General features: G+C 44.5%; 2 protein-coding genes across 4 annotated transcripts; both read right to left on the bottom strand.

Moving 5' to 3' along the window:
* Positions 1–235: 235 nt before the first annotated feature.
* Positions 236–13,938, bottom strand: brpf3b (bromodomain and PHD finger containing, 3b). Of its 3 annotated transcripts, none has more exons than XM_035740995.2 (13): positions 13,510–13,938; positions 10,856–12,439; positions 10,414–10,570; positions 9,831–9,962; positions 9,455–9,583; positions 7,819–8,131; positions 6,847–7,113; positions 5,710–6,258; positions 5,374–5,455; positions 5,131–5,225; positions 2,959–3,056; positions 2,406–2,560; positions 236–1,685 (listed from the first exon to the last, which is right to left on the bottom strand). In XM_035740995.2, the coding sequence occupies exons 2-13, from the start codon at positions 12,406–12,408 to the stop codon at positions 1,502–1,504; spliced, it is 3,714 nt and encodes a 1,237-aa protein (XP_035596888.1). In that variant the 5' UTR covers positions 12,409–12,439; positions 13,510–13,938; the 3' UTR covers positions 236–1,501. The 3 variants fall into 3 exon arrangements, with proteins under 3 accessions (XP_035596888.1, XP_035596886.1, XP_035596887.1); XM_035740993.2 differs by having other exon boundaries at positions 10,856–12,442; positions 13,510–13,936; XM_035740994.2 differs by lacking the exon at positions 13,510–13,938 and adding an exon at positions 12,684–13,462 and having other exon boundaries at positions 10,856–12,442.
* A 3,090-nt stretch (positions 13,939–17,028) lies between these two features.
* Positions 17,029–26,311, bottom strand: mapk13 (mitogen-activated protein kinase 13). Its single transcript, XM_035740992.2, has 12 exons — positions 25,707–26,311; positions 25,093–25,222; positions 24,763–24,821; positions 23,858–23,963; positions 23,656–23,685; positions 22,155–22,202; positions 21,955–22,069; positions 20,403–20,474; positions 19,953–20,032; positions 19,685–19,763; positions 18,838–19,011; positions 17,029–18,614 (listed from the first exon to the last, which is right to left on the bottom strand). The coding sequence occupies exons 1-12, from the start codon at positions 25,817–25,819 to the stop codon at positions 18,529–18,531; spliced, it is 1,092 nt and encodes a 363-aa protein (XP_035596885.1). The 5' UTR covers positions 25,820–26,311; the 3' UTR covers positions 17,029–18,528.
* Positions 26,312–26,567: the final 256 nt, after the last annotated feature.

Genomic DNA, 26,567 nt, shown 5'->3' with positions numbered 1-26,567 from the left:
GTTATTGTACATAATAAAATAAACCTGGTCTGCTGTCCACAGGTTTTACTGTCCACCTAAATACTTAAGAATTTGAGTAAGCATGTTATTTATCATTCAGTGGATTATTATATATATGTTTAAACCAGATAACATGCAAAATTATGTCTTTCCCAAGTGTTGACCTTATTGTAATTTGGTAATATTGTCACGCCTAGATTCCAACCAACCAAAAAAAGAATTGCAAAAGTTGTTTGGATAGAACAATTTATTTACCCACATGAGAAAATACTGATTCAGACAGGTTATTTGGTGAGTAGGTCAAATCTGCCATTTGTACAAGCTTACAATGTTTGTCTGCATTTTATAAATCGGTCTGGAATACTATGAATATTCTATAATAAATATAACATTCTGTTCTTCACGGTGGGCTAAGGATTGGTCAGCCCCTGAATGCAATATCTGAACACCTCTGCATCAGTAGCTCACCTTGGTTGCAAATCTTATAATCTTAAACAGATTTCATTTTCCATCTATAACCAATATATAAACTTCATTTCAATACTTTCCAATTTCCATAAATAAATTACATTTCTTTGTATCAAAAAGAATTGATAAAGAACTGGCCATTGCATTGTGTGCCTTTATGCAGATCCACAAAGAGAAGCTGAATACACTCTGTAGCAAGTCAATAAGTATGTACGGCCTTTCTTCATCCCCATTGGTGATTGAATTCGCATTTAAAATTAGCAACATAAAATTAGGCTTAGTATGATATGCACACATATATATACACACACATACATGTGTCTTTACAATATATAACAAGTGGTTTGTAAAACATTAAAATGTAAAAAGTGTTTGTAAGAAATGGCAGTGATCCATTCATACGGTTTCAAGTTCATATAAATATGATAAATCTCTTTTCCAACCATTTGATTCCTTGGCAGTAGCATTATACAAAAAGGGAGGTGTTCGTTGAACTTTGATCCAGCTACTGCAGCTCCATCTGTTCTCGGTGGCATCAAGATGGCTCACAAATAAATACCTCCAATCCCGCTCCTGGATACAGTATTGAAGGTCCATGCTCAGCAGTGAAACAACACCTGATTCAACTCACCAAGGGCTTGAAGATCAGTTGATTAGATGACTCGGGTGTCATGGTGGCACTAACCTGTATTTAAAAGAAACTGCAGAACTACAGCACTCCAGAAACAGGATTGAGGATTGCTGCCTTATGCTCTCCTCCCCCCAAGTGGGATAGATGCCTCTCCCCATATTGCCTTATACAGCATGAAATCAGATACTGCCGGATTGGTATAGGGGGAAAATGAGGTGCATTGACCCCCCCCAGACACCGCATAGATCTGAAAGGACAAAGTAAGGTGTAACCAGTAGGGATACTGCTTACAATACACCCGTTCAGACCTATGAGAAGTGTCCAGATAAGCTTAAAGCCATCCAGATCTTTCTGACCAATGACGACTGTTTTAAGGCTAGGGGCTGATTTGGGTCCCCACAGCTACAGGTAGTTTGACGGGACAAAGGCTTGGTCCCGGCGCACGCGGCTCAGGTGGACCATGGCGCGGTCGTAGGCCACCTGCACAGACTTGCGGATGGTGGTCTTCCTACCCTCCATCATACGCAGCTTGTCCCCCGTGTCGTCCACACCCAGAGGAGTCACTTTGTCCTGCGGGAGCCACTGCCTGCAGGGGGGAGAAGAGAGGGGAGGGCCATTGAAGTGACTACATCTGTAGCTGAGGGACGTACGCATGCACATCCAATGGCTTCGAGCAGACACTGGAGATTAAAGTGTATGTTGAGGATAAAGGTTAGCTTCCCTAATGAAGTCCCACATTTTAATACAGTGAACTTCTTCCTCTTATATGAAACACACTTCTTTTCCCCTTGACAGACCATACTTCCTACTTATGTATTTTTAAAGTCAGGTGCACTATAAACAGAGGAATGTTTCTGTCTAACTGTTATTGAGCTCAAATACATAGGTTTAATTGCCATTCGACAATGCAAAAGCAAAATATTTTGGGCATGTTCTTCAGTACATCCTACAACAGAGGTGTCAAACATACAAAAAAATGTTTATACTTCAAAAACAAATCAAAAACGGGGTATAATATAAATGATAATGGACATACATTCATACAGTTTCTACAGTGTCCAGCTCACTAATAATCACCGAACCAGCATAGAAAAATCCCAAAACGATGGATATAGGACAATTTTGTTCCAATGTTGACGGCGAGGAAATAACACATTTCCCAGTGCGGCCCCCGGACAAAATGAGTTTGACACCCCTGTCCTACAAGGAAGCTAGGTCCCCAAAGATATTAAGCAGTCCTAGAATGTGAGGTTAGAGAGCAGCTTGTGGTCACTTAAGTGCTAGCCAAACACCACCCTCCTCTCACCATGTCCTCTTGTTGTCAAAGAAGAGCACCAGAAAGAGCTTCTCCCCAGCCTCCTCTGTCCTCTGCTCCCCCAGCTGCAGGACGTCCAGTGGGGGCACAGGGATGGGGACCCCGTTGTGAAACAAACCCTCCTGGGGCATCTCAGGGTCAATGATCTGGCCAATGGAAAAGATTCATTGGATTGGTTTAATTTTGACAATTCAAACCCCCTTAACCTTAGATACAGCAAATATGTGCCAAATTGTTACTGGATTTTAGGGTGGCTTAAACTTGTAAAAAAAATACAAACAGTAAAAAGGCAGACGCTGAGCAGTATGGGACGTTTCTGTGATTCTGAACTAACCTATTGAACAGCAAATATGTATTAAAATGCCATATGCTTTGTGTTAGTGGATTTTAGAGTGGCATAACTTTAGATCTCCTGCCATTTCAGACCATAAATCAATTTCCAAGTGTTAACCCTACGATACTAAGCCCAGGTAACCGCTAATCTCTTCATTTGAGACCTGTATCAGTGTAGGCAAGCAGATGTTTGCCCAATGCATTCTCTCACCAATGCAGGGTAGGAGGGGTATCCCCGACACTTGGCCCAGACCAAGTCCAGAGGCTCCAGCGCCACTACATTTTCAAAAGGCATCAGGATACCACTGCCTGCGGAGACAGACCAGAAAAGACATATGTCCAATCTAAATACAAATATGCAGTAAATGGGGTGTTTATCTTGGACACGGTAAAGTTCTGTCATCCAAAAAGGAAAGCGGTTATCAACACCCAAGAAAAAGTAGGCTGCAACAGGACAGACCATTTTCATATTGTTCAAATCAAGACGCTGACCATTTTTCAAGGTCTCTCAAAGCTGTGTGAACACAGTACCAGTCAAATGTTGACACTTACCCATTCCAGGATTTCGCTTTATTTTTTTACTGTTTTCTATATTGTAAGCAAAAAAGTGTTATACAAATCAAAATATATTTTATGTGAGAGATTTTTCAAAGCAGCCATTGATGACAGCTTTGCACACTCCTGGCATTCTCTCAACCAGCTTCATGAGGTAGTCACCTAGAATGCATTTCAATTAACAGGTGTGCCTTGTTCAAAGTTACATTTGTGGATTTTTTTTTCTTAATGCGTTTGAGCCAATCAGTTGTGTTGTGACAAGGTAGGGGTGGTATACAGAAGATAGCCCTATTTGGTAAAAGACCAAGTCCATATTATGTTAAGAACAGCTCAAATAAGCAGAAAAACGAAAGTCCATCATTACTTTAAGACATGAAGGTCAGTCAATCGGGAAAATTAAGAACTTTGAAGGTTTCTACAAGTGTAGGTGCAAAAACCATCAAGCGCTATGATGAAACTGGCTTTCATGAGGACCGCCACAGGAAAGGAAGACCCAGAGTTACCTCTGCTGCAGTGGATAAGTTCATTAGAGTTACCAGCCTCAGATTGCAGCCCAAATAAATGCTTCACAGAGTTCAAGTAACAGACACATCTCAACAACTACTGTTCAGAGGAGACTGTGTGAATCAGGACTTCATGGTTGAATTGCTGCAAAGAAACCACTACTAAAGGACACCAATAAGAAGAGACTTGCTTGGGCCAAGAAACACGAGCAATGGACATTAGACTGGTGAAAATCTGTCCTTTGGTCTAATGAGTCCAAATTTGTGATTTTTGGTTCCAACCACCGTGTCTTTGTGAGACAGAGTAGGTGAACGAGTGATCTCCACATGTTTGGCATGGAGGTGGTGGTGCTTTGCTGGTGACACTGATTTATTTAGAATTCAAGGCACACTTAACCAGCATGGCTACCACAGCATTCTGCAGTGATATACCTTCCCATCTGGTTTGCGCTTAGTGGGACTATCATTTGTTTTTCAACAGGACAACGACCCAAAACACACCTCCAGGCTTTGTGAGGGCTATTTGACCAAGAAAGAGTGATGGAGTGCTGCATCAGATAACCTGGCCTCAACAATCACCCGACCTCAACCCAATTGAGATGGTTTGGGATGAGTTGGACCACAGAGTGAAGGAAAATCAGCCAACAAGTGCTCAGCATATGCAAAGCATTCCTCGTGAAGCTGGTTGAGAGAATGCCATGGGTGTGCAAAGCTGTCAAGGCAAAGGTTGGCAACTTTGAAGAATCTCAAAAATATTGATATATTTAACACTTTTTTGGTTACATGATTCCATATGTGTTATTTCATAGTGCTGATGTCTTCACTATTATTCTACAATGTAGAAAATAGTCAAAACAAAGAACACCCTTTGAATGAGTAGGTGTGTCCAAACTTATGACTAGTACTGCATGTCTGAATATATCTATTTATTTTTGAACTAGGCAAGTCAGTTAAGAACAAATTCTTATTTATAATGACGGCCTACCCTGGCCAAACCCGGACGACGCTGGGCCAATTGTGCGCCGCCCTATGGGACTCACAAACAGGGCCGGATGTGATGCTCTTATGACTGAAAGTTAGTTTCCTAAAGACACATGTTTTAAATGGCTCATACCTGCAGTCCCTGGATTCGAATCAGGGACTGCAGTGACGCCGCTTGAAACGAGATGCAGTGCCTTAGACCACTGCGCCACTCGGAAGCCCAATGTGAACATACCATTTATGACTGATTGTTAGTTTCAAAAGGACACATGTTTTAAATGTATACATTTAAAAAGTGGACTATTATTTTAAATTGTCCAACGATGATACTGTGATTCTCATACCTGTAGCGGTGTAATCTGCATCCCCGGTAACAGTCTCAAAGAAAGGTACTTTGGAAAGTGCTGGTTTTCCGAGGCTTCGTTTGGGTGGTGCGCTGCTGTAGGGGTACACAGTATTTCAGTAGGCTGTGCTGTTGTACTGCAGATATGTTAATGCAGCCAGTGAAAATCGGATAACCTGAGATCAGCCCAAATAACACGATACTACACAAATTCATAACACTCAGGAGTTACCGTATGTCTTACATTTCTTTGTGAAGGATTGGTGGGGGGCTACAGTCTGAGTCAGAACCACCATCGTTGTCCCTTTTGAACCCATTGGTGAGTCCTGAAAAAAGACAGAAACCAATTGTCTGACTCTTGCTGAGTGTAAAGCCTCATTTACAACTTATGCAAGTACGCAACACAATTAACTACGCAAAATGGCAATCCTGAGTAGTTGCAAGTTTCAGGGCTGCACACGTTTGTTTTCCTGCTACCCAAATAAGTACAACAGCCATTTTGCATAGCTAATTGCATTCTTGAATTACAAAATGTATAAATTAGACTTAAATCAAAAGAAGCTCATATTCAGCCACTTACTAGTCTCCGGTGTATGGTTAGGGGTCTTGTCCAGCTCCCCCTCTGAGATGGCACCTTGACTAGGGCTCCCCCGTTCAGGTGTGGTGAATGAGGTCTGCTGGGGGATCTTAGACGGGGTAGATAAAGGGGTACTTAAAGCGGAATTGGGGGTCAGGGGGACACTACCGCCAAGACTGTCTTTCTCTCTAAGCAGCTTTGCTCCGTTCTTTGCTTTTTTGAAAAGCACAGAAGTCCGGCGCCCTACTCCCGCGGTGGCAGGGCGTGGGGACAAGGTGTCGGAAAGGCCGTTGACCACCAACCCGCCACAGTATAAACTGGGCGCCTCTTCTGCTTTAGTGCAATTCTTGTTTCTTGTAGCGTCAAGGGTTGGAGAACCACTATCTGAGCTCTCGCTGTCCAATTTCAGGCGCTTTTTGGGATGGCCCAGGGTCCTTAGCTCCCCCGTCATGGGGCGCAGCGTGGGGGGCTCCAGGGGTGCATCTCCCTGCAGAGGGGGAGGTGCCAGGCACGTTGGCTCCAGCGTTGGGGGAGGGGTACATTTGAGGTCCTCTGAAAGCGGAGAAAGGGACTGATCAAACGGACAGTTCATTTACATAATACTTCGATGATTGAGTCTTGGCTTTCATCATGTTGTGATTAGTTAGGGCGTCCAATACAAAGTCAAAGGTTCACACAACTCAGCAAAACAAATGAATAGGTGAATTAGCACAACTTCTTAATTAAATGGCAAAAAAAACACTAGCATGCTTGACCAAGGTTCGATTTCCTAGTATTCTCGGCTCCCCCCCCCTGAAATGTACTACATTGGTGTCAGAGGTGGGATGACATGACTGTATGAGGCCAATGGAGGCGAGTCCATGAGGTGGCGGTGCAGAGGACGAGAAGAAACGCAGAGTGCGCCTGGAGAGGGTTGTGAGGCCACTATGTGGGACCCTACTTACTAGACTGCAGACAGTGAAGTGCTTTGGGTTGGTGCGTGGGGGGACCCTGGCTCAATTACCTGAGGATAATTTGCTGTTAGCTCATGATTGCAACCGGTCTCGTTTCAGCAGAGCAGATCATTAAATAGGCGGTTTCTATAGGTAATTAAACGTCACCATCATACAATGACACATTGCCAACGTTTTGATCACTCACCTTTATCTGAAGACAGGCCGTTGTCAGCCTCTGCATCTTTCCCCTCCTCCTCTTCATCTTTGACATCTCCGTTGAGGAGCGAGTTGCGGTGGTGCTGGCCCTGTCGGTACCGGATGCTGTTGATCTCGCGGCGCAGGAGGCGGATGCGGCGTGTGCGGGCGCCGCTGGAGCGCATGGTGGCCACCACGTCCAGCTTGTCCAGCAGCTCCTTCAGCTGCTCCTCAGGAGACATGTGCAGACGGTTCTCGGGGTCCAGCAGGGTGTCCACTACACAGGGACGGAACACCACAGATGGGTTTACCACTCTATATCATAGCCCACAATGCGGCAAAGTCCTCAACACAATAAAGCAACTCAAAATAGCTCAGGGAAAGTGTTACCCTAAATATCACCATTCACCACAGGCTGGAGCTCACTACAAAAGAAATGAGAACAAAGTATCTGAGCTACAAACAGAGGACAGAACAGGTAGGCTACACAAACACAGGTTTGAAGAGGATCTAAATTTAAAACTGCCACGGTTTCTGAGTACGCTGCTTCGAGTCTCCTTTCATTCCACTTTTATTTCCCCCGTCTCATTCGAATTCCAGCAACTAAGTATGTATATCCACTTCCATTTTCAGGCTTTGTTGTGAAAATCACCCCCAAAATAGAGACCATCTCTGGTGCATTTTTAAAGGACAAAGAACTGGGTTAGATATGTTTGCTTGACCCTTGTTTGTCTTTTTAGGGGGGAGGGAGAAAGGAAGCAGCAGTAGAGACTTGCCTAGCATAGAGACGTTTGTTGCTAGAGGTTTACTTGGGACCTGGGCGACGTTCAACATGGAACAAGAACAAACGTACCTCTCTGATGCGTAGAATAAGGAATCACGGCAGCTCTAATAATGACGCTCCACAACATTCGACCTACAGAGCTTGGCCCCAGGTTCATAATCAGAAACAAGCCAACATCCGTGCCATCGCGTCACTCACCGTCCTCCCAGGTGCAGCGGTAGTAGTCGTGTTTCTGGGGCGACTCTGCAAGATGCATGCCTGTGGCCGGGTCTAGGCCAGTGTTGTGGGCCTGTCGCTGGGCGTGACGGAGGATTGCACCCCCCAGGTCACGGAGACGTAGGGCAGCACGGTGGAACAGTGTATCCTTGCCGTTGTAAAGCAGGCAGTTGGCCACCGTCAGGTTGAAGTCTACCTCCAGGTGGGCCAGCGAGTTGTAACTGTGGGCTTCCAGCTTGGAGCGCATGGTGGAGAAGTCCATGGGCTGGCTGATAAACTCCAGGTAGTCTGGGACCTGGGGGGGGACAGAGAAGGAGGAGCAGAAAGACAGTCAGGGAGACAGACACATAAAATCATTATACTTTCCTGGTTTTAGAGTTGTTCCACCCTCAAAATTACAATTGTTCATAGAGAAACAAAATGGGATGTTCTGAGTCCATGTCAATGCTTAAATAATCACATCAAACACAACTATTTTATTTTGAGCGTTCCCTTTAATTGCTCATCTAATGAGTGAGTGATAGTCCTGTACTGCTGCTGTTCATTTGATGGCAACGTTATCAAATAATAGATACAAATGTTATACTTACTCATGATATACTTCTGCCAGGTAAGCGTACTTTGCGGTTAGCATTTAATTGAAAAGGTTCTTTGGAAACTATTTCTGTCAACCCACAAGACGGTTATCACAACACGGAATGCACTACACATATAGACTGGCAAGATTGCTTGACATTAATTGGCAGATATTGTGTTAGGTTAACCAGGAGATGGGTTGTCAACATTCCGTTGGTAAGACAGTAGCCGGGAGCTTGCGGTGGCTGATACTTGTGAGATTCATTCTTGACAGTTTGCGATGGAAAGTGTGAAAATTGCATGTACTTTCAAAATCGCTTTGGCGAGCTACTCATATGTGGGCTGCGAGCTACTGATAGCCTGCGGTCAACCTGTTGGAGATCCCCGGTCTAAAGCCAAGCCGCCATGATCATATTCATTACATTAATTGGTTGTAGATCTCAAAAGGAGTTGGGATGAGGTGTGATTTGGGACTGAGTAAAAAATATATATATTTTTAAAAGCACCCTAAGTTAAGCAACAGAGGGGAAACAGACTATGAACGGGCAACGGGTCTAACATTGACTTGTCGGCAGTAACCAACAAAGATGAACAGAACACATGGTACACACTGTCTCATGACAGATGCAGCAGGACACGTCCCTACACCACTACATAAAACATTGGAAAGAATGGGTAAAACAGATCTCAGTACTGTGCAGGCTGCGCATAATTTCCCCTGATCCTCAGACACAGACACGTCAGTACTGGAGGTCATTCGGAGATGGAAAAAAATGCTAGTGACTTTGAAATTCAAGTAAAAACAGCTTCCAACCTTCATAAAAATTTGGAAAAGTAAATTACCATGGATTTTCAAACCATTTAGCCAGGCACTGTAAATATGTTTTTAACACATGTAAGCAACATTTACATTTGTCTGTAGCATACACAAGTTTAGTTTTTTGCATTTAGTAACAGGTTTGATATTTCCCATTCGGTTGACTGGTCAGTTACTCCGAGGACCGTATCCCTGAGGTTCTACAGTATTAGCATGGTGACTGACCTCCTTGAGGTTGACGGGCTGTGCAAAGATCTGGCCTGCATCTTTCTCCTGCAGCTGGTCCAGTGTGGAGCGCAGCAGCACCTGCATTGGGGTCAGCTGTAGCTCCAGGGCCGCCTGGTGAACCTTGACCTTTGGGGAGGGTGAGAGAGAGATGGGATGGAGTTCGGAAGGGAGGCCAGCAACTCACAAATAAATCTAAATTTCTCAGACTAAATTAAGGTACTGTATGATATTTTTAAAGAAGTATCTTAACCTTTTATTTAAGTGGGGAAAATACAGAATAGGTTTTATTTTTTCAGTAACAACCTGAATTGTCAAAGCATGGACAGACCGTGATACAGAGCAAGTGCATAAACAGACAGTCTAGTCTCCATACCTGCTCTCTCTTCAGTTTCTCCCGCTTGCGGATGAGCTCCACCAATAGCCGGGCTCTTTCCAGGTCCTGTCGCAACTTCTGCCAGTACTTCAGCTCCTCCCTCACAGCACACACCTTCTCATCAGGCTCCGGCTGCAAACACACAGATATTAATTCAAACAACTCCCCGACACACAATGTAGGGGGTGCTTCAATTGATGAGGTGTGGCTTCCACTTGTCTTCTCATTCCCTTCATCTGCCATGATGGGAAATTCCTGGTAAAGATTCACCATTCTGCTTTCACCTGTTCATTTTGTACTATTTATTTAGTGAAGATTCAGGGAGAAGAGGACTCTACATAATATTGTTGAGATGCACCCAGGGATTTGAATTTACTGATCATCATCACCAGATAGAAATATATTATAAACAATTCCAAAAACATGCACAATTTTAAATTGAGCCAGCCAGCACTACCAATGATATTTCTTCAGAATGTATATTTCTACTGATACCTGCAGTGTTCAATTATGTTGCATTCAACAGAATAACCCCCTGACGTTAACAGCCCCTTTGACCTTAGAGTGCCCAATGACCTCTGACCTGTTCAATGTGCCTCTGTGATTGGACATGGGAGTGCAGACGACGAATGAGTGCGACCCCGTTCCGTGACTGGCGTTTCAGGAGCCAATAGTTGTGCAGCCTTTGCATGAACTGGTTCTTCCTCTGGACCAGAATCCCTTTGCAGATAGTGTTCAACCTGTGTGGCATCGGGAGGAGTTTAACACATACTGTTCATTACTACAGCATTTGAAAGGTATCCTTGTCATTCACACAATGGGCCTAATCCTAACTTAAGATTCCGTATGGGCAACAAGAAACTTTGCACGTCAACGTGCATCTGGAGTTAGGATGAGGCCCCATGGACGTTTAAACATCTTACACACTAACATATACCTATGAGCCAAATGCAGCATGACAGTATAGGTAGAATCCTGCCGGCTAAAGCACCACTAACAACAAGAGGAGGCTGGTGAACACAGACCTTTGAGTGGGGATCTGTGGAACTGCAACCATCGGTGTAGTGGCGGCGCGGTTGGCAGCCACCTCCAGACCCTTCTTCCCCTTCCTCTTCCCGTGCTTGCCCTCCTTCTTGCTCCGCTTCTGCACCTGTGGGGCCTCTGTGTATGCACTGCGCCCCCGGCTGGCCCGGCCCCCCACCGCCCTCCCTGTGGGATCCTCCTCGTCCGACCCCCCCGCTCCCCCCTCCTGGCCCGGTGGCGAGTGCACCTCACAGAAGGCTGTCTTCTTCACCGAGAAGGTGGTGCCGTTGACGTTGGTTTCCCGCACGGGGTCGATCTTCATGAAGAGCCCGGCACGCTGGGCGCACGTGACATGGAAGGCTGTGTAGCAGTTGGCCTTGTGGCACTGGATGGCAGCGCCACGACCCTTCTGCTTGCAAAGGTAGCAAGTGAGCTTCCAGCGGGCGGGTGGGATGTTGTCCACCCCTTCCACGGGTTCCAGGAAAACAGTGTTGGCGAAGCACACCTCGGGGATCCAGATGGCACACACCACGTGTGCCCAGCGCCCATCACTGGTCTGCTTGAAAGCGCCACCCCGGTTGGGGCATAGCACACAATCCACAGGCCGCTGGGGCGACTGCAGGCAGCAGCGGCACAGCCACTGGCCCTCTGGGATGTAGGGCACGCCGTAGCACTCCTGGTGCACAGCCAGGTTGCAGGCGTCACAGAAGAGGATGACGTTGCTGTTGAGGCACTCGTCGTCCAGGCACACGCAGCAGAAGGCATCGTCGTCGATGGCGCTCTGAGAGGGCGCCCGACTGCGAGCCTCCCGGTAAGACTCCTCCTCCAGGCGGTCCACCAGCAGCTCGAACGTGTCAGGGGAGACTGTGGCGTGGCCGTCTGATGCCCGCCTGGCGTTCACCATCTCCAGCCAGGCCGCGTCCTCCTCGTCCATGTCATACTCTGCCTCTGCCTCCTGCTCCTCTGCCGAGCGCTCTATGTAGCGGTAGTAGGCTGTGGGCAGAGAAGGCGCCGCACAGGGGATGAAGGCCTCCAGCATGCGGAAGGTGGGCTCGGGAAGGGGCGTCGGATGATGGTGGTGTGAGGAGTTAGTCTTGTTGTTGTGGGGTTGTGAGTGAGAGTTGGGGCAGTGGTTCTGAGGTGTGGAGGAAGAGGACGATGATGTGGAGGAGGAATGTTTGGAGTCTTTCTTGCGGCCTCTGGGCATGGCGGGCGGCTTGCGTCCGGGGTTGGCACTGGCGGGTGCAACGGGCTGTTCGCTGTTCTCTTTGTTGCTGTTGCACTCAGTGATGTCCTGGGCCGTCATCTCGTCCTCTGTGATGACCGTCAGAGGGTCCACGATGGAGATCCGGTGGAGCCTGCCATCCAAGTCTACTTCCACCACTTTCTGGGCCTGGGAATAAGTCAGTGTCTCTCTGGTTGGAGACACCTTGAGGCTGTAGGGTGAAGGGGAGCGCTGCCGGGCCCCACCTCGTCCCCTACCAGCTTGGTAAGACTTTCTCCCACCCGCATCCCCTCCCCCGGCCAGGTGGCCCCTCCGCCGTGGCTTCCTCATGGGCCTCCTACCACGCAGCGCCCGACACCCACTGCTGCAACCAGATGAAGGCGAGAACATACTGTTAGAAACTCAAAACTGGAAATGGCTAGCAAATAATTTGTATTAACAGATGGACAGCAAAGGCCAACCATTGACTTCTAAATGTTATGCCAATCAATGTGTGCACAAATGATGTTTAGTTGGCCAATGATAGCCATGTAACCACATGTTCAAAACATTTCAACCATCATTGACAGTGACACAGACTGAATCTGAACAAAGTAACCATGCACCTTTTTTTTATTTTGGCAGGTCATTGAGGAGGAGTTACGGCTTAACTGATAGTATAGGAGCTATGGCTATACTCAAATGGGATGAAAGGTGCCCTACTGTCAAATAGTGGATTGCACACCACAGTCAACACATAATAAACTAGCTGTAGTCTACAGTACTCTCCACAGCCAATAAATCACGAATATATGTTTCTGTACATGATCCTTTGCGTTGTCATTACAGACAAAAACTACCAACCGCAGCGTTTAGTCAACCCTACAATAGCTACACAGCCAATCATTTCCCCCGTTATTTGGATCAAGCAACCTCAAAGCCAATCAAGTGCCTAGTGTGCCTCAGCGAACTTATGACAAGTGCCCTTTTCCAGATAAAAATGTCCGCCATTTGTTTTAAACACATTGAATACACCACGCAAACCCAAATCATTAAACATTATAGAACTGACGAACGTAAATTCAACATGCTATCTAACGTTAGCTAGCTACTTACGACTGTTAGACAAATAAAATGAAGCGATATGAGATCTGACCCAAAAACTAAGTTAGCTAAGTACACGAGCTAACGTTAACTAGCTAATTGAACAACTTTAGATAACGCTGGTAGCTAACTAGTTGCTCCAAACGAGCTGTCTTTGGCTAACAGGATAGCTAGCTAAGTTACCTTAGCTCTTTAGCTCGCGCTTATTTAACCAACCTACTAATGTGTAGCTGCTACTACAGGCTAACTAACGTTACCGGGAAGTCAAATGCAGCCCCTAACATATAGTGTATGATATGAACCAGCTAATCCTCGTCGCTGAAAACTGTAACAACGATGTTATCTTACCTTCACTGGCAGTTCGGCAACCGGGAATGAAACGCAAGTTTATCGTTGGCTAGTTTAGCTAGCTAACGTTAGCTCACCCTGCAACACCTACACCAAAAGCCAGTACAGTATATTTCGTTGATCAAACGTCTGTTGCCTCAGTCCTCCCCAATCGTTTCCAAATACTGACATTAAACATAGCTAGCTAATTTATTATCATAGTATAGAAGCGAGTAAGTTGTCGACCCAGTTTTGACAAGGAGAATAGCATTTCCTAGCTAGCCGCAACCTCGGATGTGCCGTACTGAGGAAAGCGAGGCTAAAACACGCCCCTTGACCAAAGCAGGCCATCCGGAGGTTACGGTTTCGCGCGCCTGCTACACATTTAATTTAAGAATTGAACACTTTGAAGCGACACTTATGGCTTTTGATTGAGCTAACAATGTGTATTGATATGTACACATACGAGTATCAACACAATTGAAACAGTCGTTGCAATGCCTCAACTTTGCTCCGCAAGTGCAACATGGTACGAAAGAGCTGGTAGTAATATATCATTGCAGATCAGGTTGCAACAGGGCACTACACAAAAGAGTCTCGGAAACACTTTGACGCAAAATAACATACGGTAGCAGCCAGGCCTAAAACCTATGCAAAATAATGAGCCTAAAAGTATGACAGGGCAATGAGCATGATGTGCAAACAAATTAGTTTAAAGTTGAGTAAATGCTTTTCAAACAAACACGCAATCCGATTAACATGGAATGGAAAACTCACAGTTCAGCTGGCCTAAATTGAAACAGAAACAATAATGGGCAAATCAATTATTTTAGCCTGTTTGAATAGTCCTCTTTGAATTAGCCTACTTCTATTTCAACTGATTCTTAGTTAGAGAATAATATCTACCTAGAGTTTTAATCTGTATTTCTCGTAGCAGTTTTAAATACCACCACAGACTGAGGCTGTGACAGCATTGAATGAGCTGTATTCCGCCATAAGCAAACAAGAAAACGCTCACCCAGAGGCAGCGATCCTAGTAGCCGGGAACTTTAATTAACGCAGGGAAACTTAAATCCGTTTTTCCCAAATGTCTATCAGCATGTTAAATGTGCAACCCGAGTGAAAAAAAACTCTGGACCACCTTTACTCCACACACAGAGACGCATGCAAAGCTCTCTCTCGCCCTCCATTTGGCAAATCTGACCATAATTCTATCATCCTGATTCCTGCTTACAAGCAAAAATTAAAACAGGAAGCACCAGTGACTAGATCAATAAAAAAGTGGTCAGATGAAGCAGATGCTAAGCTACAGGACTGTTTTGCTAGCACAGACTGAAATATGTTCCGGGATTCCTACGATTGAGGATACACCACATCAGTCATTGGCTTCATCAATAAGTGCATTGATGATGTCGTCCCCACAGTGATCATACACACCCCAACCAGATGCCATGGATTACAGGCAACATCCGCACTAAGCTAAAGGCTAGAGCTGCTGCTTTCAAGGAGCGGGACTCTAACTCGGAAGCTTAAAAGAAATCATGCTGTGCCCTCCCACGAACCATCAAACAGGCAAAGCATCAATACAGGACTTAGATCGAATCGTAGTACACCGGCTCTGGCACTCATCGGCTGTGGCAGGGCTTGCAAACCATTACAGACTACAAAGAGAAGCACAGCCGAGAGCTGCCCAGTGACACGACTCTACCAGACGAGCTAAACTACTTCTATGCTCACTTTGAGGCAAATAACACTGAAACATGCATGAGAGCACTCGCTGTTCTGGAAAACTGTGTCATTATGCTCTCTGCAGCCGATGTGAGTAAGACCTTTAAACAGGTCAACACGGATTACCAGGACGTGTACTGCGAGCATGCTGTGACCACTTGGCAAGTGTCTTCACTGACATTTTCAACCTCTCCCTGTCCGTGTCTGTAATACCAACATGTTTTAAGCAGACAACCATAGTGCCTGTGCCCAAGAACACTAAGGTAACCTGCCTAAATCACTACCGACCCGTAGCACTAACGTCTGTAGCCATGAAGTGCTCTGAAAGGCTGGTCATGGCTCACATCAACACCATTTTTCCAGAAACCCTAGCCTCACTCCAATTTGCATCCTGCCCCAACAGATCCACAGATGATGCAATCTCTATTGCACTCCATACTGCCCTTTCCCACCTGGACAAAAGGAACACCTATGTGAGAATGCTATTCATTGACTAAAGCTCAGCATTCAACACCATAGTGCCCTCAAAGCTTATCAATAAGCTAAGGACTCTGGGACTAAACACCCCCCTCTGCAACTGGATCCTGGACTTCCTAACGGGCCACCCTCAGGTGGTAAGGATAGGTAACAACACATCTGCCACTGATCCTCAACACATGGGCCCCTCAGGGGTGCGTGCTCTGTCCCCTCCTGTACTCCCTATTCACTCATGACTGCACGGCCAGGCACGACTCCAACGCCATCATTAAGTTTGTCGATGACACAACAGTGGTAGGCCTGATCACCGACAACGACGAGACAGCCTATAGGTCGTCAGAGACCTGGCCGTGTGGTGCCAGGGCAACAACCTCTCCCTCAAAGTTATCAAGATAAAGAGAATGATTGTGGACTACAGGAAAAAGAGGACAGAGTACGCCCCCATTCTCATCGATGAGGCTGCAGTGGAGCAGATTGAGTGCTGCAAGTTCCTTGGTGTCCACATCACCAACAACTATCATGGTCCAAGCAAAACCAAGACAGTCATGAAGAGGGCACGACAAAACCTATTCCCCCTCAGGAAGATTTGGCATGGGTCCTCAGATCCTCAAAAGGTTCTACAGCGGCACCATCAAGAGCATCCTGACTGGTTGCATCACTGCCTAGTATGGCAACTGCTTGGCCTCCGACCAGTAGGCACTACAGAGGGTAGTGCGAATGGCCCAGGACATCGCTGGTGCCAAGCTTCCTGCCATCCAGGACCTCTATACCAGGCGGTGTCAGAGGAAGGCCCTATAAATTGTCAAAGACTCCACCCACCCTAGTCATAGACTGTTCTCTATGCTACAGCAACGGCACACGGTACTGTAGGGCTCAGTCTAGGTCCAAAACAGCTTCTACACCCAAGCCATAAGACTCCTGAACATCTAATCAAATGGCTACCCAGACTATTTGCATCCCCCCCTCTTTTATACCGCTGCTACTCTCTTGTTTTCATCTATGCATAGTCACTTTAATAACTCTACCTACATGTACATATTTACCTCAACTAACCAGTGTCCCCGCACATTGACTCTGTACCCCCCTCCTGGTATATAGTCTCACTATTCTTATTTTAGCTCTTTATTTATTTATTTGTATTTTTTAAACTGCATTGTTGGTTAGAGGCTTGTAGTAAGTAAGCATTTCACTGTAAGGTCTACCTACACCTGTTCTATTTGGCGCATGTATAATAACATTTGATTTAAGAATAATACTTAAGGCAAGGTATAGGATTTTGCATGTTTTTTTTAGATGAGTTAGGTTAGAGAAAAGTGTAGCATTCAGAGACCGAAGTAAGGATGTATGAATAATTGGCCATTTATTGAGAAAACAAAGTCCCTATCACATACAGTTGAAGTCGAAAGTTTACATACACTTAGAATGGAGTCATTAAAACTCGTTTTTCAACCACTCCACAAATTTCTTGTGAACAAACTATAGTTTTGGCAAGTCGGTTAGGATATCTACTTTGTGCATGACACAAGTCATTTTTCCAACAATTGTTTACAGACAGATTATTTCACTTATAATTCACTGTATCACAAATCCAGTGGGTCAGACGTTTACAAACAATAAGTTGGCTGTGCTTGGAAAATTCCAGAAAATGATGTCATGTCTTTAGAAGCTTCTGATAGGCTAATTGACATCATTTGAGTCAATTGGAGGTGTACCTGTGGATGTATTTCAAGGCCTACCTTGATGTAACTATTTGGTCATAATAACCATCGTTATGTTTGGAGGAAAAAGGGGGAGGCTTGCAAGCTGAAGAACACCATCCCAACCGTGAAGTACGGGGGTGGCAGCATCGTGTTGTGGGGTAGCTTGGCTGCAGGAGGGATTGGGGTGCTTCACAAAATAGATGGCATCATGAGGAGGAAAATGATGTGGATATATTGAAGCAACATCTCAAGACATCATCTCAAGTTAAAGCTTGGTCGCAAATGGGTCTTCCAAATGGACAATGACCCCAAGCATACTTCCAAAGTTGTGGCAAAATGGCTGAAGGACAATAAAGTCAAGGTATTGGAGTGGCCATCACAAAGCCCTGACCTCAACCTATAGAAAATATGTGGCCAGAACTGGAAAAGCGTGTGCGAGCGAGGAGGCTTAGAAACCTGACTCAGTTACACCAGCTCTGTCAGGAGGAATGGGCCAAAGTTCACACAACTTATTGTGGGACCCAAGTTAAACAATTTAAAAGGCAATGCTACCAAATACTAATTGAGTGTATGTAAACTTCTGACCCACTGGGGATGTGATGAAAGAAGTAAAAGCTGAAATAAATCACTCTACTATTATTCTGACATTTCACATTCTTAAAATAAAGTGGTGATCCTAACTGACCTAAGACAGGGAATTTTTACTAAGTTTAAATGTATTTGGCAAAGGTGTCTGTAAACTTCCAACTTCAACTGTACATTACATTTAACTCATCTTTAATATATCAACTATTAGAAAAAGAAAACCATACAGTAAGACCATTAAACATCGGGTATGATAAAACACGAACAATTGTGATACGTAGAGGGAACAATGTACTAATTCACCGATGGGTGGGGAGGTGGGGTTAAATTTGAAACAATCTGACTGCTGAAACACCGATCGACCATTACAAATTAGGCCAAAAGAGACAGACGGCACAATGTAGCTCAATACTCCCCAATACGAAATTCAACCACAGGCTTCATTTAGAAAATAATTATGACAGGATTGTTTCAGGGGCAACATGGTGTAAGGCCTACTGCCGTTTGCTGGTGTGTGGTAGCAGTGTTTTCTGATATCACAAGCATGGAATCACGGAGAAATTGTCAGTGTGTTTCGCCTCTTGGAGTCCCGTCGTGGGAATGGCACAAAGCTCTTCACCTCTTTGAAGGATAACCCTAGGAGAAGGGCAGGCAATGGAAATGCAATGAAAGGGTTGAAGGGTAGACAATGAAATGCAATACATTGCAACAGAATTATGTGGGTAAACACCTAAAGTAGCTTTATAATTAAACACATTGTTACATTGTGACACTGACAGATCACAGACACAAAAAACGGAAAGTGATAAAAAAAAAAGTTTTTTACTTAAAATTAAACATTAAAATACTTTGCACTTACGCCTCCAATCCTCCAGAGGCAGCGTGGCATTGTCGTGACTGTCATCATATGGCTGTGGCTCAGGGCAGTCCTCTGGATCTCTCAAGCCATCAAAATACGGGTGTGTCAGAGCACTCTCAGCAGTAAGCCGAGTCTCACCATCCAAAACCAGCATCTTCTCAAGAAGGTCAATCGCTGGGAGAGCAGTTAAATAGAGAATGAAAACCAGAAATATGCCACAAGTTGGCAAACTTATTGGCCACACAGAGATGTAAATAAAAATGCATACGCATTCATCAATTGTCAGTTAAACAAATGTGAACTTTTCCATACAAGTTGAATCCTTACAAAGCTGGACATATTGTGCAATCATATCAGTTTGCCATCATCTTTCAACAGATGACTCCCATTGGAAAACCATTCTCAAGCCGCAATTTTCCCACAATATCTCTGCGTGGACCTATATATATAGCAATCAAACTAATGTATAAGGCCACTAAATGTATTACACATCTAGAGTACCAGTAAAAATTTTGGACACACCTATTCAATCAAGGTTTTTTCTTCATTTTCTTCTTCTATTTTCTACAGGGTGGCTACTTTGAAGAATCAAATATATATTTATTTAACACATTTTTGGTTACTACATGATTCTGTATGTGTTATTTCATAGTTTTGATGTCTTCACTATTATTCTACAATGTAGAAAATGGTAACAAAGAAAAACCTTTAAATGAGTAGGTGTGTCCAAACTTTCAACTGGTACTGTACAAATTGTACATTCAATACTGAATCACAGCATTTCTAATGTGTAAAAACAACTAACGTATGCGCTTAGCATCATCAAATCAATAGCATTTTAACTCACCCTGTGCACTTGCTCTGGGGAACAACTTAGAGAAGTCTTTTCTGGGAAAGTGAGGGAGGGACCGCACATAGCTTTTTGCCTATCAGAAGACAGGAAGAGATAAGAACATAATTAGTTCAAGGACCCTGACTGAGGAGTTCATTGTTCAAACTCCAATTCAAAAGACAGGCACTTTCCAATTCAAAAGAAGGGAATTATGCACAATTGTCAAAATATACAGTTCAAAGTATCAAGCATACGATCAGTGATATCCAGGTGCCAACTCTACCTCCTGACTGTCCAGTTTCTGAATGAAGTCAGGACCGGGTACTCCAGTTACTTTCATGATCTGAGTCAGCTGATCCATGTCTGGGAGTCAAGGGTTAAAGTCAAGGTCACTCAAGCCCAACACATTCATGTTCATATCGGTAGTGTCTCCAAACAATTTCAACAAAAGCCATGTCATAGATTACCCCTTTCCCATAACTGTACTGCACATGCCATAGCAAACTCTTCTTATTACTTGTTTTCATGCCTGTAGCTAACTCTACTGGGCGATAGAAGTGTCGGCTACGCTACAGCGCACACAGTATGGGACGACACTAATCATAGATGGGTTTGTCATCCTTTCATTCGCAGTCCTTGATAAATAGCTGGCTTGGGTCAGGTCACAGACTGTGGTACAGACACGATACGGATTTGAAAGAAAAAAAAAACAAGTAGAATAGTAACAGGATACAGTCTTTCCCTTTGAAAAGCGTCTTCCCATTGATCATCTCTCCCATGATACAGCCCACAGACCAGATGTCCACTAAAATGGAGGAACAGACATAATCAATTAAATAGTGGCATCGAAAACAAATTCACAACAAAGCCACACTTTGCTGTTTGCTCAAGGGACTACAATCTCAAAGCAACCCTGTGTAAAGGATTGAGTGTGGTAGTATTATGAGACAACTTGACTCCAGGGCCAGGCAGCTTGGACTAACCAATAACAATGATAACACAGCACTGATTGTCAACAACTATCATGCACAATGTGGCAAATATTGTAAAAGGGCGTATACAGAACCTTATATTACACATTGAGGCTTTTTACCTCAATAGTTACTGTGTTAAGACTACTGTAATTACACTCTACTAAGTAACAAAGTACACTGTTGTGTATAAACACACTAAGGCAAGAAAATCCACTGCAGCAAGTGTTACCCAAATCAAAACACATTGCACAAATGAAATGAAAGTAGACGGTCAGCTCTGTAATGTTTGAGGCTGTATGTAGCACTATGTCAGCGCCGTAACATAACCAAAAGCATGTGGGCACCTACTTGTCGAACATCTCATTCAGAAATCATGGGCATTAATATGGAGTTGGTCCCCCCTTTGCTGCTAAAATAGCCTCCACTCTTCTGGGAAGGATTTCCACTAGATGTTGGAACATTGCTGCGGGGACTTGCTTCTATTCAGCCACAAGAGCATTAGTGAGGTCGGGCACTGATGTCGGGCGATTAGACCATCCGCCAAACCCAGATTTGTCCGTCAAACTGCCAGATGGTGAAGCGTAATTAATCTCTCCAGAGAACGCGTTTCCACTGCTCCAGAGTACAATGGAGGCAAGCTTTTAAGCACTCCAGCCAACGCTTGGCATTGCGCATGGTGATCTTAGGCTTGTGTGCGGATCGTCGGCCATGGAAACCAATTTCACGAAGCTCCAGACAAACAGTTATTGCGCTGCCGTTGCTTCCAGAGGCAGTTTGGATCTCGGTAGTGAGTGTTGCAACCAAGGACAGACCGGTCCCGTTCTGTGAGCTTGTGTGGCCTACCACTTTGCGGCTGAGCTGTTGTTGCTCCTAGACGTTTCCACTTCACAATAACAGCACTTACAGTTGACTGGGGCAGATCTAGCAGGGCAGAAATTTGACGAACTGACTTGTTGGAAAGGAGGCATCCTATGACGGTGCCACGTTGAAAGTCACTGAGGTCTTCAGTAAGGCCATTCTACTGGCAATGTTTTTCTATGTAGATTGCATGGCTGTGTGCTAGATTTTACACACCTGTCAGCAACGGGTGTGGCTGAAATAGCTGAATCCACTAATTTGAAGGGGTGTCCACATACCTTTGCATATAGTGTATCAGGCTGCATGTAAAACATTCTGGCGGCTCTGTAATGTTTCACGCTGTACATAAGTCTGTCAGCTCTGTAGCGTTTCAGGTTATTACGAAGCTGAGCATAGGCCTTCAGGATGGATGAGGCTGAGAGTGAAAGTTTTTAATAGATATGATTGTCTTGCCAGTCTGGGTGTAGTGCATCCAGTTTAGAATGACCTCTGGTGCCCGGTACCAGCGGGTCACAACATAGCCCGTCATCTCCGCCTCGGCATGGCGAGCAAGACCAAAGTCCAGGATCTGCAAAGCATAATTTTACACATTATCTTAGGAATCTTCCCCAATAGAATTATTTCTCTAATGAACTTGTATTCATGTCACAAACCTTTAATTCACAGTCTTGATTGACAGCCAAGTTACCAGGCTTCAGGTCCTGCAAAATAAAAATTTGACAAACGAAAAACATTGAGGGTGGCCCTTGCGTGCCTGAGATTAAGACATTAAGGGCAGACACAATACATAGATGTTGATTGCATATCCATATCCACTGTGGGCCTGCCCTATTTCTCTTATCGTTTATGCCCAAACAAACGCTTCCATTCACCATTAATTCCAAATAAATACGCGCATTAGTACATACATGGGTGTGTCTTTACAATTCTAGACATGCATGGAAACAGAGGCATATCAGAAAGAAGGCCTTCTCATCCTACATGTTAGGACAGGGTTAGCCATAATGACTCAATGTCTATGATTCTTTAAAATACAGTGGCTGCAGATCCGACTTTTCCCAGACCTTTTTTCCCCTACTGTACTAAACCTCCCGTATCTTCTGCACATGTACGGATAACGTTCCATTTGATCTCAATCAGTTTCATGGGGATATGCATGTAGATCATCTTGAGTTATACAGTGTTGTTTCAAAGTAGCCTTCAGTGTTGTTTTGAATGATGTACAGTGGCCGAATCGTAGAGCAGATGGTGTTAAACTGTACTATAACCTACCTGTGTATTTTGCCTAGTGGCGCACACTGTGAGTTTTGGCTATATGAGAGAAAAATGCGGTGGTGTTTTTGTCTTACAGTGATTTGATTTTTTAAGATCCCCATTAGCCGACAGCTAGTCTTACTGGGGTCAGACAAAACGAAAAACATATGACAAAAGACTTTACAATTTCCATACATTTAAAAACATTAAAACGTGGCCTCCCGAGTGGCACAGCGGTCTAAGGCACTGCATCGCAGTGCTAGAGGCGTCACTACATATCCGGGTTCAATCTTTGGGCTGTGTCATTTCGCTCGAGCGACTCCTTGTGGCGGCCAGGAGCACGCATGCCGACTTCAGTCGCCAGCTGAACAGTGTTTACTCCGACACATCGGTGCGGCTGGATTCCGGGTTAAGTGAGCAGTGTGTCAAGAAGCAGTGAGGATTGACGGGGGTCGCGTTTAGGAGGGCGCGTTTCGGAGGACGCTTGGCTCTCGACCTTCGCCTCTCCCGAGTCCGTACAGGTGTTGCAGCGATGGGACAAGATCATAACTACCAATTGGATAAAGGGGTATAAAGTACAAAAATAATGGTCACATGGGAGATATACTATGCTATTACAGCTGGTTCTGTTATGTAGAATACTATTATTATGCGATCTTGCAGACATTGATTCAGCTTTGTTCTAACTTCATGAAATGAGCACGATTTGCCAGATTAGCTTGTTCTCTACGAGTAGAGCAGAGCCTGTGCATGAAGTAGATAATAAACACATTCGCCGGATCTTCGGGACCGAAGATCTAGTGCCACAGCCTTTAAAATAACATTCTCATGAGCCACAAACGAAATAGAGCTGTTATAAGATGCTGTGGCGAGGTGTTACCAACAGCGCAGCCAACTTACCCTGTGGATGATGCCAGCTTTGTGAATGTACTGCCATGAAAACAGAGAAGACATCATTATTAAGCGCTATGATTAAGCACTGCAACGGTAATTAACTAAGCGTAACATTTAATTGAATAGAAACAGAATCATGTTGCAAAAGATTTGCAGCACCAGAATCCACATTTCTTTTAAGACTTTTTTTGTGCACAAACAAGCTCACCCTGAGTCCACACAGCATCTGATAGACAAGGAACTGCACTCTGTCTTCAGTGAGAAGTCCTTTGACTTTGGAGAGGTCGGTGAACATGTAAGGCATCACCAGGTAGCTGTGGACAGACAAATCACTCCATCTATCGAACTCCTCAACACCTATATGGACTTAAAAATGACACCCGAGTTGCATTCAGTGGTGTACAATTTTACAGAATCACCCGACAGAAATAGTACTAGAACAGACATGCTTTTGTCATATAAGAGAGGGAATCACGTCAGCTCAGCACAATATGCATCTGCAACATTCAGAATGCTGCTCCCTTCTCTACGTTGAGCCTAGGTCATAGGGAGTTGAATTAACTTTTAACAAGGCACACCTGTTAACAGAAATGCATTCCAGGTGCCTCATGAAGCTGGTTGAGAGAATGCCAAGAGTGTGCAAAGCTGTCATCAAGGCAAAGGGTGGCTACTTTGAATAATCTATTTCATAGTTTTGATATCTTCACTATTCCACAATGTAAAAAAATACATTTAAAAAAACCTTGAATGGCTGGGTTTCTGTATAGCACATTGAGATATCAGCTGATGTAAGAAGGGCTTAATAAATACATTTGATTTGAATAAGTAGGTGTGTCCAAACTTTTGACTGGTACTGTATATGAGCCCCGCCAAATCACCAAAGCCATTCTCTGCCTCTGACTGCAATAGGCATTACTCTGTGTCTGATATCACTATGGTCCTTCTGTAGCTCAGTTGGTAGAGCATGGCGCTTGTAACGCCAGGGTAGTGGGTTCAATCCCTGGGACCACCCATACGTAGAATGTATGCACACATGACTGTAAGTCGCTTTGGATAAAAGCGTCTGCTAAATGGCATATATTATTATTATATATTACTATGGTAAATACTCACAAATCTGTGAATTCATCAAGCCCAGCAGCAGGAGTAAACACATCCAGAAGCCCTATCACCTGAAGGAAGTTTGCATATGAGAGAAGAAAAACAAGTTGTAAATCCCACGAGAGGGATAGAGGGAAATGGCTACTGCCATCTTATGCCAGCTATCGCTATTAGACGGATATTGTATGTCAGCTTTGTGTGCCAGTGTCTTGGATCAGTTTGCTGATTAGGTTATGTAAAATCTGTGAAGAGCAACACATCGTGGGTGGGGATATGTGAGTCAAGGAGACTGGAGGGATAGAAGACAACGATAGTGCCAGGATGTGTACAGTCCAGACTCACATTTTCATGTTTCATGTGCTTGAGCAGTCGAAGCTCCCGATAAGCCCTCTTTGCAAAAATCTCAGACTGGAAAGGCCGGTGAAGCTTCTTAATGGCCACTTTCTCAGTGGTCTTCACATTTATTACCGAGCTGAGGCAGAGAAAATATTGTTATTGCATAAAATATACTCAGGAAATGTGGCATCATCCCTTAGGAGAATGATAGTTTTAAAAAATACTGGTAAATTATAAGGCCTAGGCTGCTGAATCAAAGTGATAGATTCACATTAACAGCACATGCTTTCATTTGTTCAGACAAAGACTATGCCCAACATCGTGCCTCAACATGTTCACTGAAGCACTGCAACAAGTATTGGCAGGAAAAGCCAGGCATTTGCTACTACACTATATCCGCCTACACAGTGCATTTGATTTATTGGTATTGGTGCCAATTGGTGATTCATATAAGTGTAGTGAGCGAGGTTGACAGATATTTTGTAACATTGTAGGAATTGATGCAAGTGATACAACATTTCCAGAGCAGAATAAACTCGCACTCTTTCCCTCTGTATGATTGCCCTGTCAAGTACTTAACACACCCCAGCTTTGGATAGCGCCCATCGTCAACAACTTACCATACGGAACCGTACGCCCCTGTCCCAATTTGCTTCAATCGCGTGTACTTCTCCGGCACTTCCCATATCGTGCTGTTTATCTCCTCTCGGGTGTACTGTGTCTGCGACTCCATGTTGTTGCAATATGATGAAAATATGATCCGCAAAGGAAATTTGCGCACGACTCCTTTCCCCACCTCCTACGCGCTTTCTACAACCACTTGTTAAAAAGGTCACGATATACCAGTCGATCTAATTGTCTACTCTGTCAGTTGCTCACTTAACAGTGCTGTTTGCCATGATACTTTGTTACAAGAGTTGTGGATTGAGTGACCGTATCCTCCTATTTACTATAGCCTAGCAGCAGCCTATCCCATCCTCAAAAACACATATGACGACCCAGTAATAGTAATCATCATCGTGCTGTTTGCCTGCTAGGAGATCTTGCTAAAACATGTCAGCTGCTATGACTCCGGTTTCCGCTCACACCCATACACATTGAGCTCGCCAGTTTGTAGTCATGAAACCCGGATATGCGTTACCTCTGGTTCGTTCAGCCAAAGATTATGGATATACTGGCAAGCTACTCCGCCCTAACAATGGGAGTTGTTGTCTACAAAGCGGCATGGCGGGCTGTCTAGCTCCCGACTAGCCTTTCTATGGAGTGGTGGATATCTGATTATTTTAATCAATATTTGAATATCCGAAGATGGTTGTTGACATCAACCACCTGTATTTAATGGTATGCATAACCATATCGACAACTCCGATATTTTCTCAAAGTTGCCGAGATGTCACGTGTCCTACTTGTATCAGTACACTCGTAACAACTTAAGCATTATACGAAACTTCTACTCAATCAAATAAACCTCACGTAGCAAA

The sequence above is a fragment of the Oncorhynchus keta genome, chromosome 28 (genome assembly GCF_023373465.1).
Source record: "Oncorhynchus keta strain PuntledgeMale-10-30-2019 chromosome 28, Oket_V2, whole genome shotgun sequence".
Taxonomy (NCBI): Eukaryota; Metazoa; Chordata; class Actinopteri; order Salmoniformes; family Salmonidae; genus Oncorhynchus; species Oncorhynchus keta.
The sequence above is the reverse complement of the archived record's forward strand: the minus strand, read 5'-3'. Positions and strand labels throughout refer to the sequence as shown.

What these genes read in the sequence shown, in the direction of transcription:
- brpf3b (XM_035740995.2), bottom strand. Translation starts at nt 12,408, where the DNA reads ATGAGGAAGCCACGGCGGAGGGGCCACCTGGCCGGGGGAGGGGATGCG. An exon ending in CGGCCTGTCTTCAGATAAAG is followed by an intron (nt 6,259 to 6,846) that starts GTGAGTGATCAA and finishes CTCCGCTTTCAG; the next exon opens with AGGACCTCAAATGTACCCCT. An exon ending in TAACCATACACCGGAGACTA is followed by an intron (nt 5,456 to 5,709) that starts GTAAGTGGCTGA and finishes GTCTTTTTTCAG; the next exon opens with GACTCACCAATGGGTTCAAA.
- mapk13 (XM_035740992.2), bottom strand. Translation starts at nt 25,819, where the DNA reads ATGGAGTCGCAGACACAGTACACCCGAGAGGAGATAAACAGCACGATA. An exon ending in CTTGATGAATTCACAGATTT is followed by an intron (nt 23,964 to 24,762) that starts GTGAGTATTTAC and finishes GTCTGTCCACAG; the next exon opens with CTACCTGGTGATGCCTTACA. An exon ending in GCCTCTGGAGGATTGGAGGC is followed by an intron (nt 18,615 to 18,837) that starts GTAAGTGCAAAG and finishes CCCTTCTCCTAG; the next exon opens with GGTTATCCTTCAAAGAGGTG.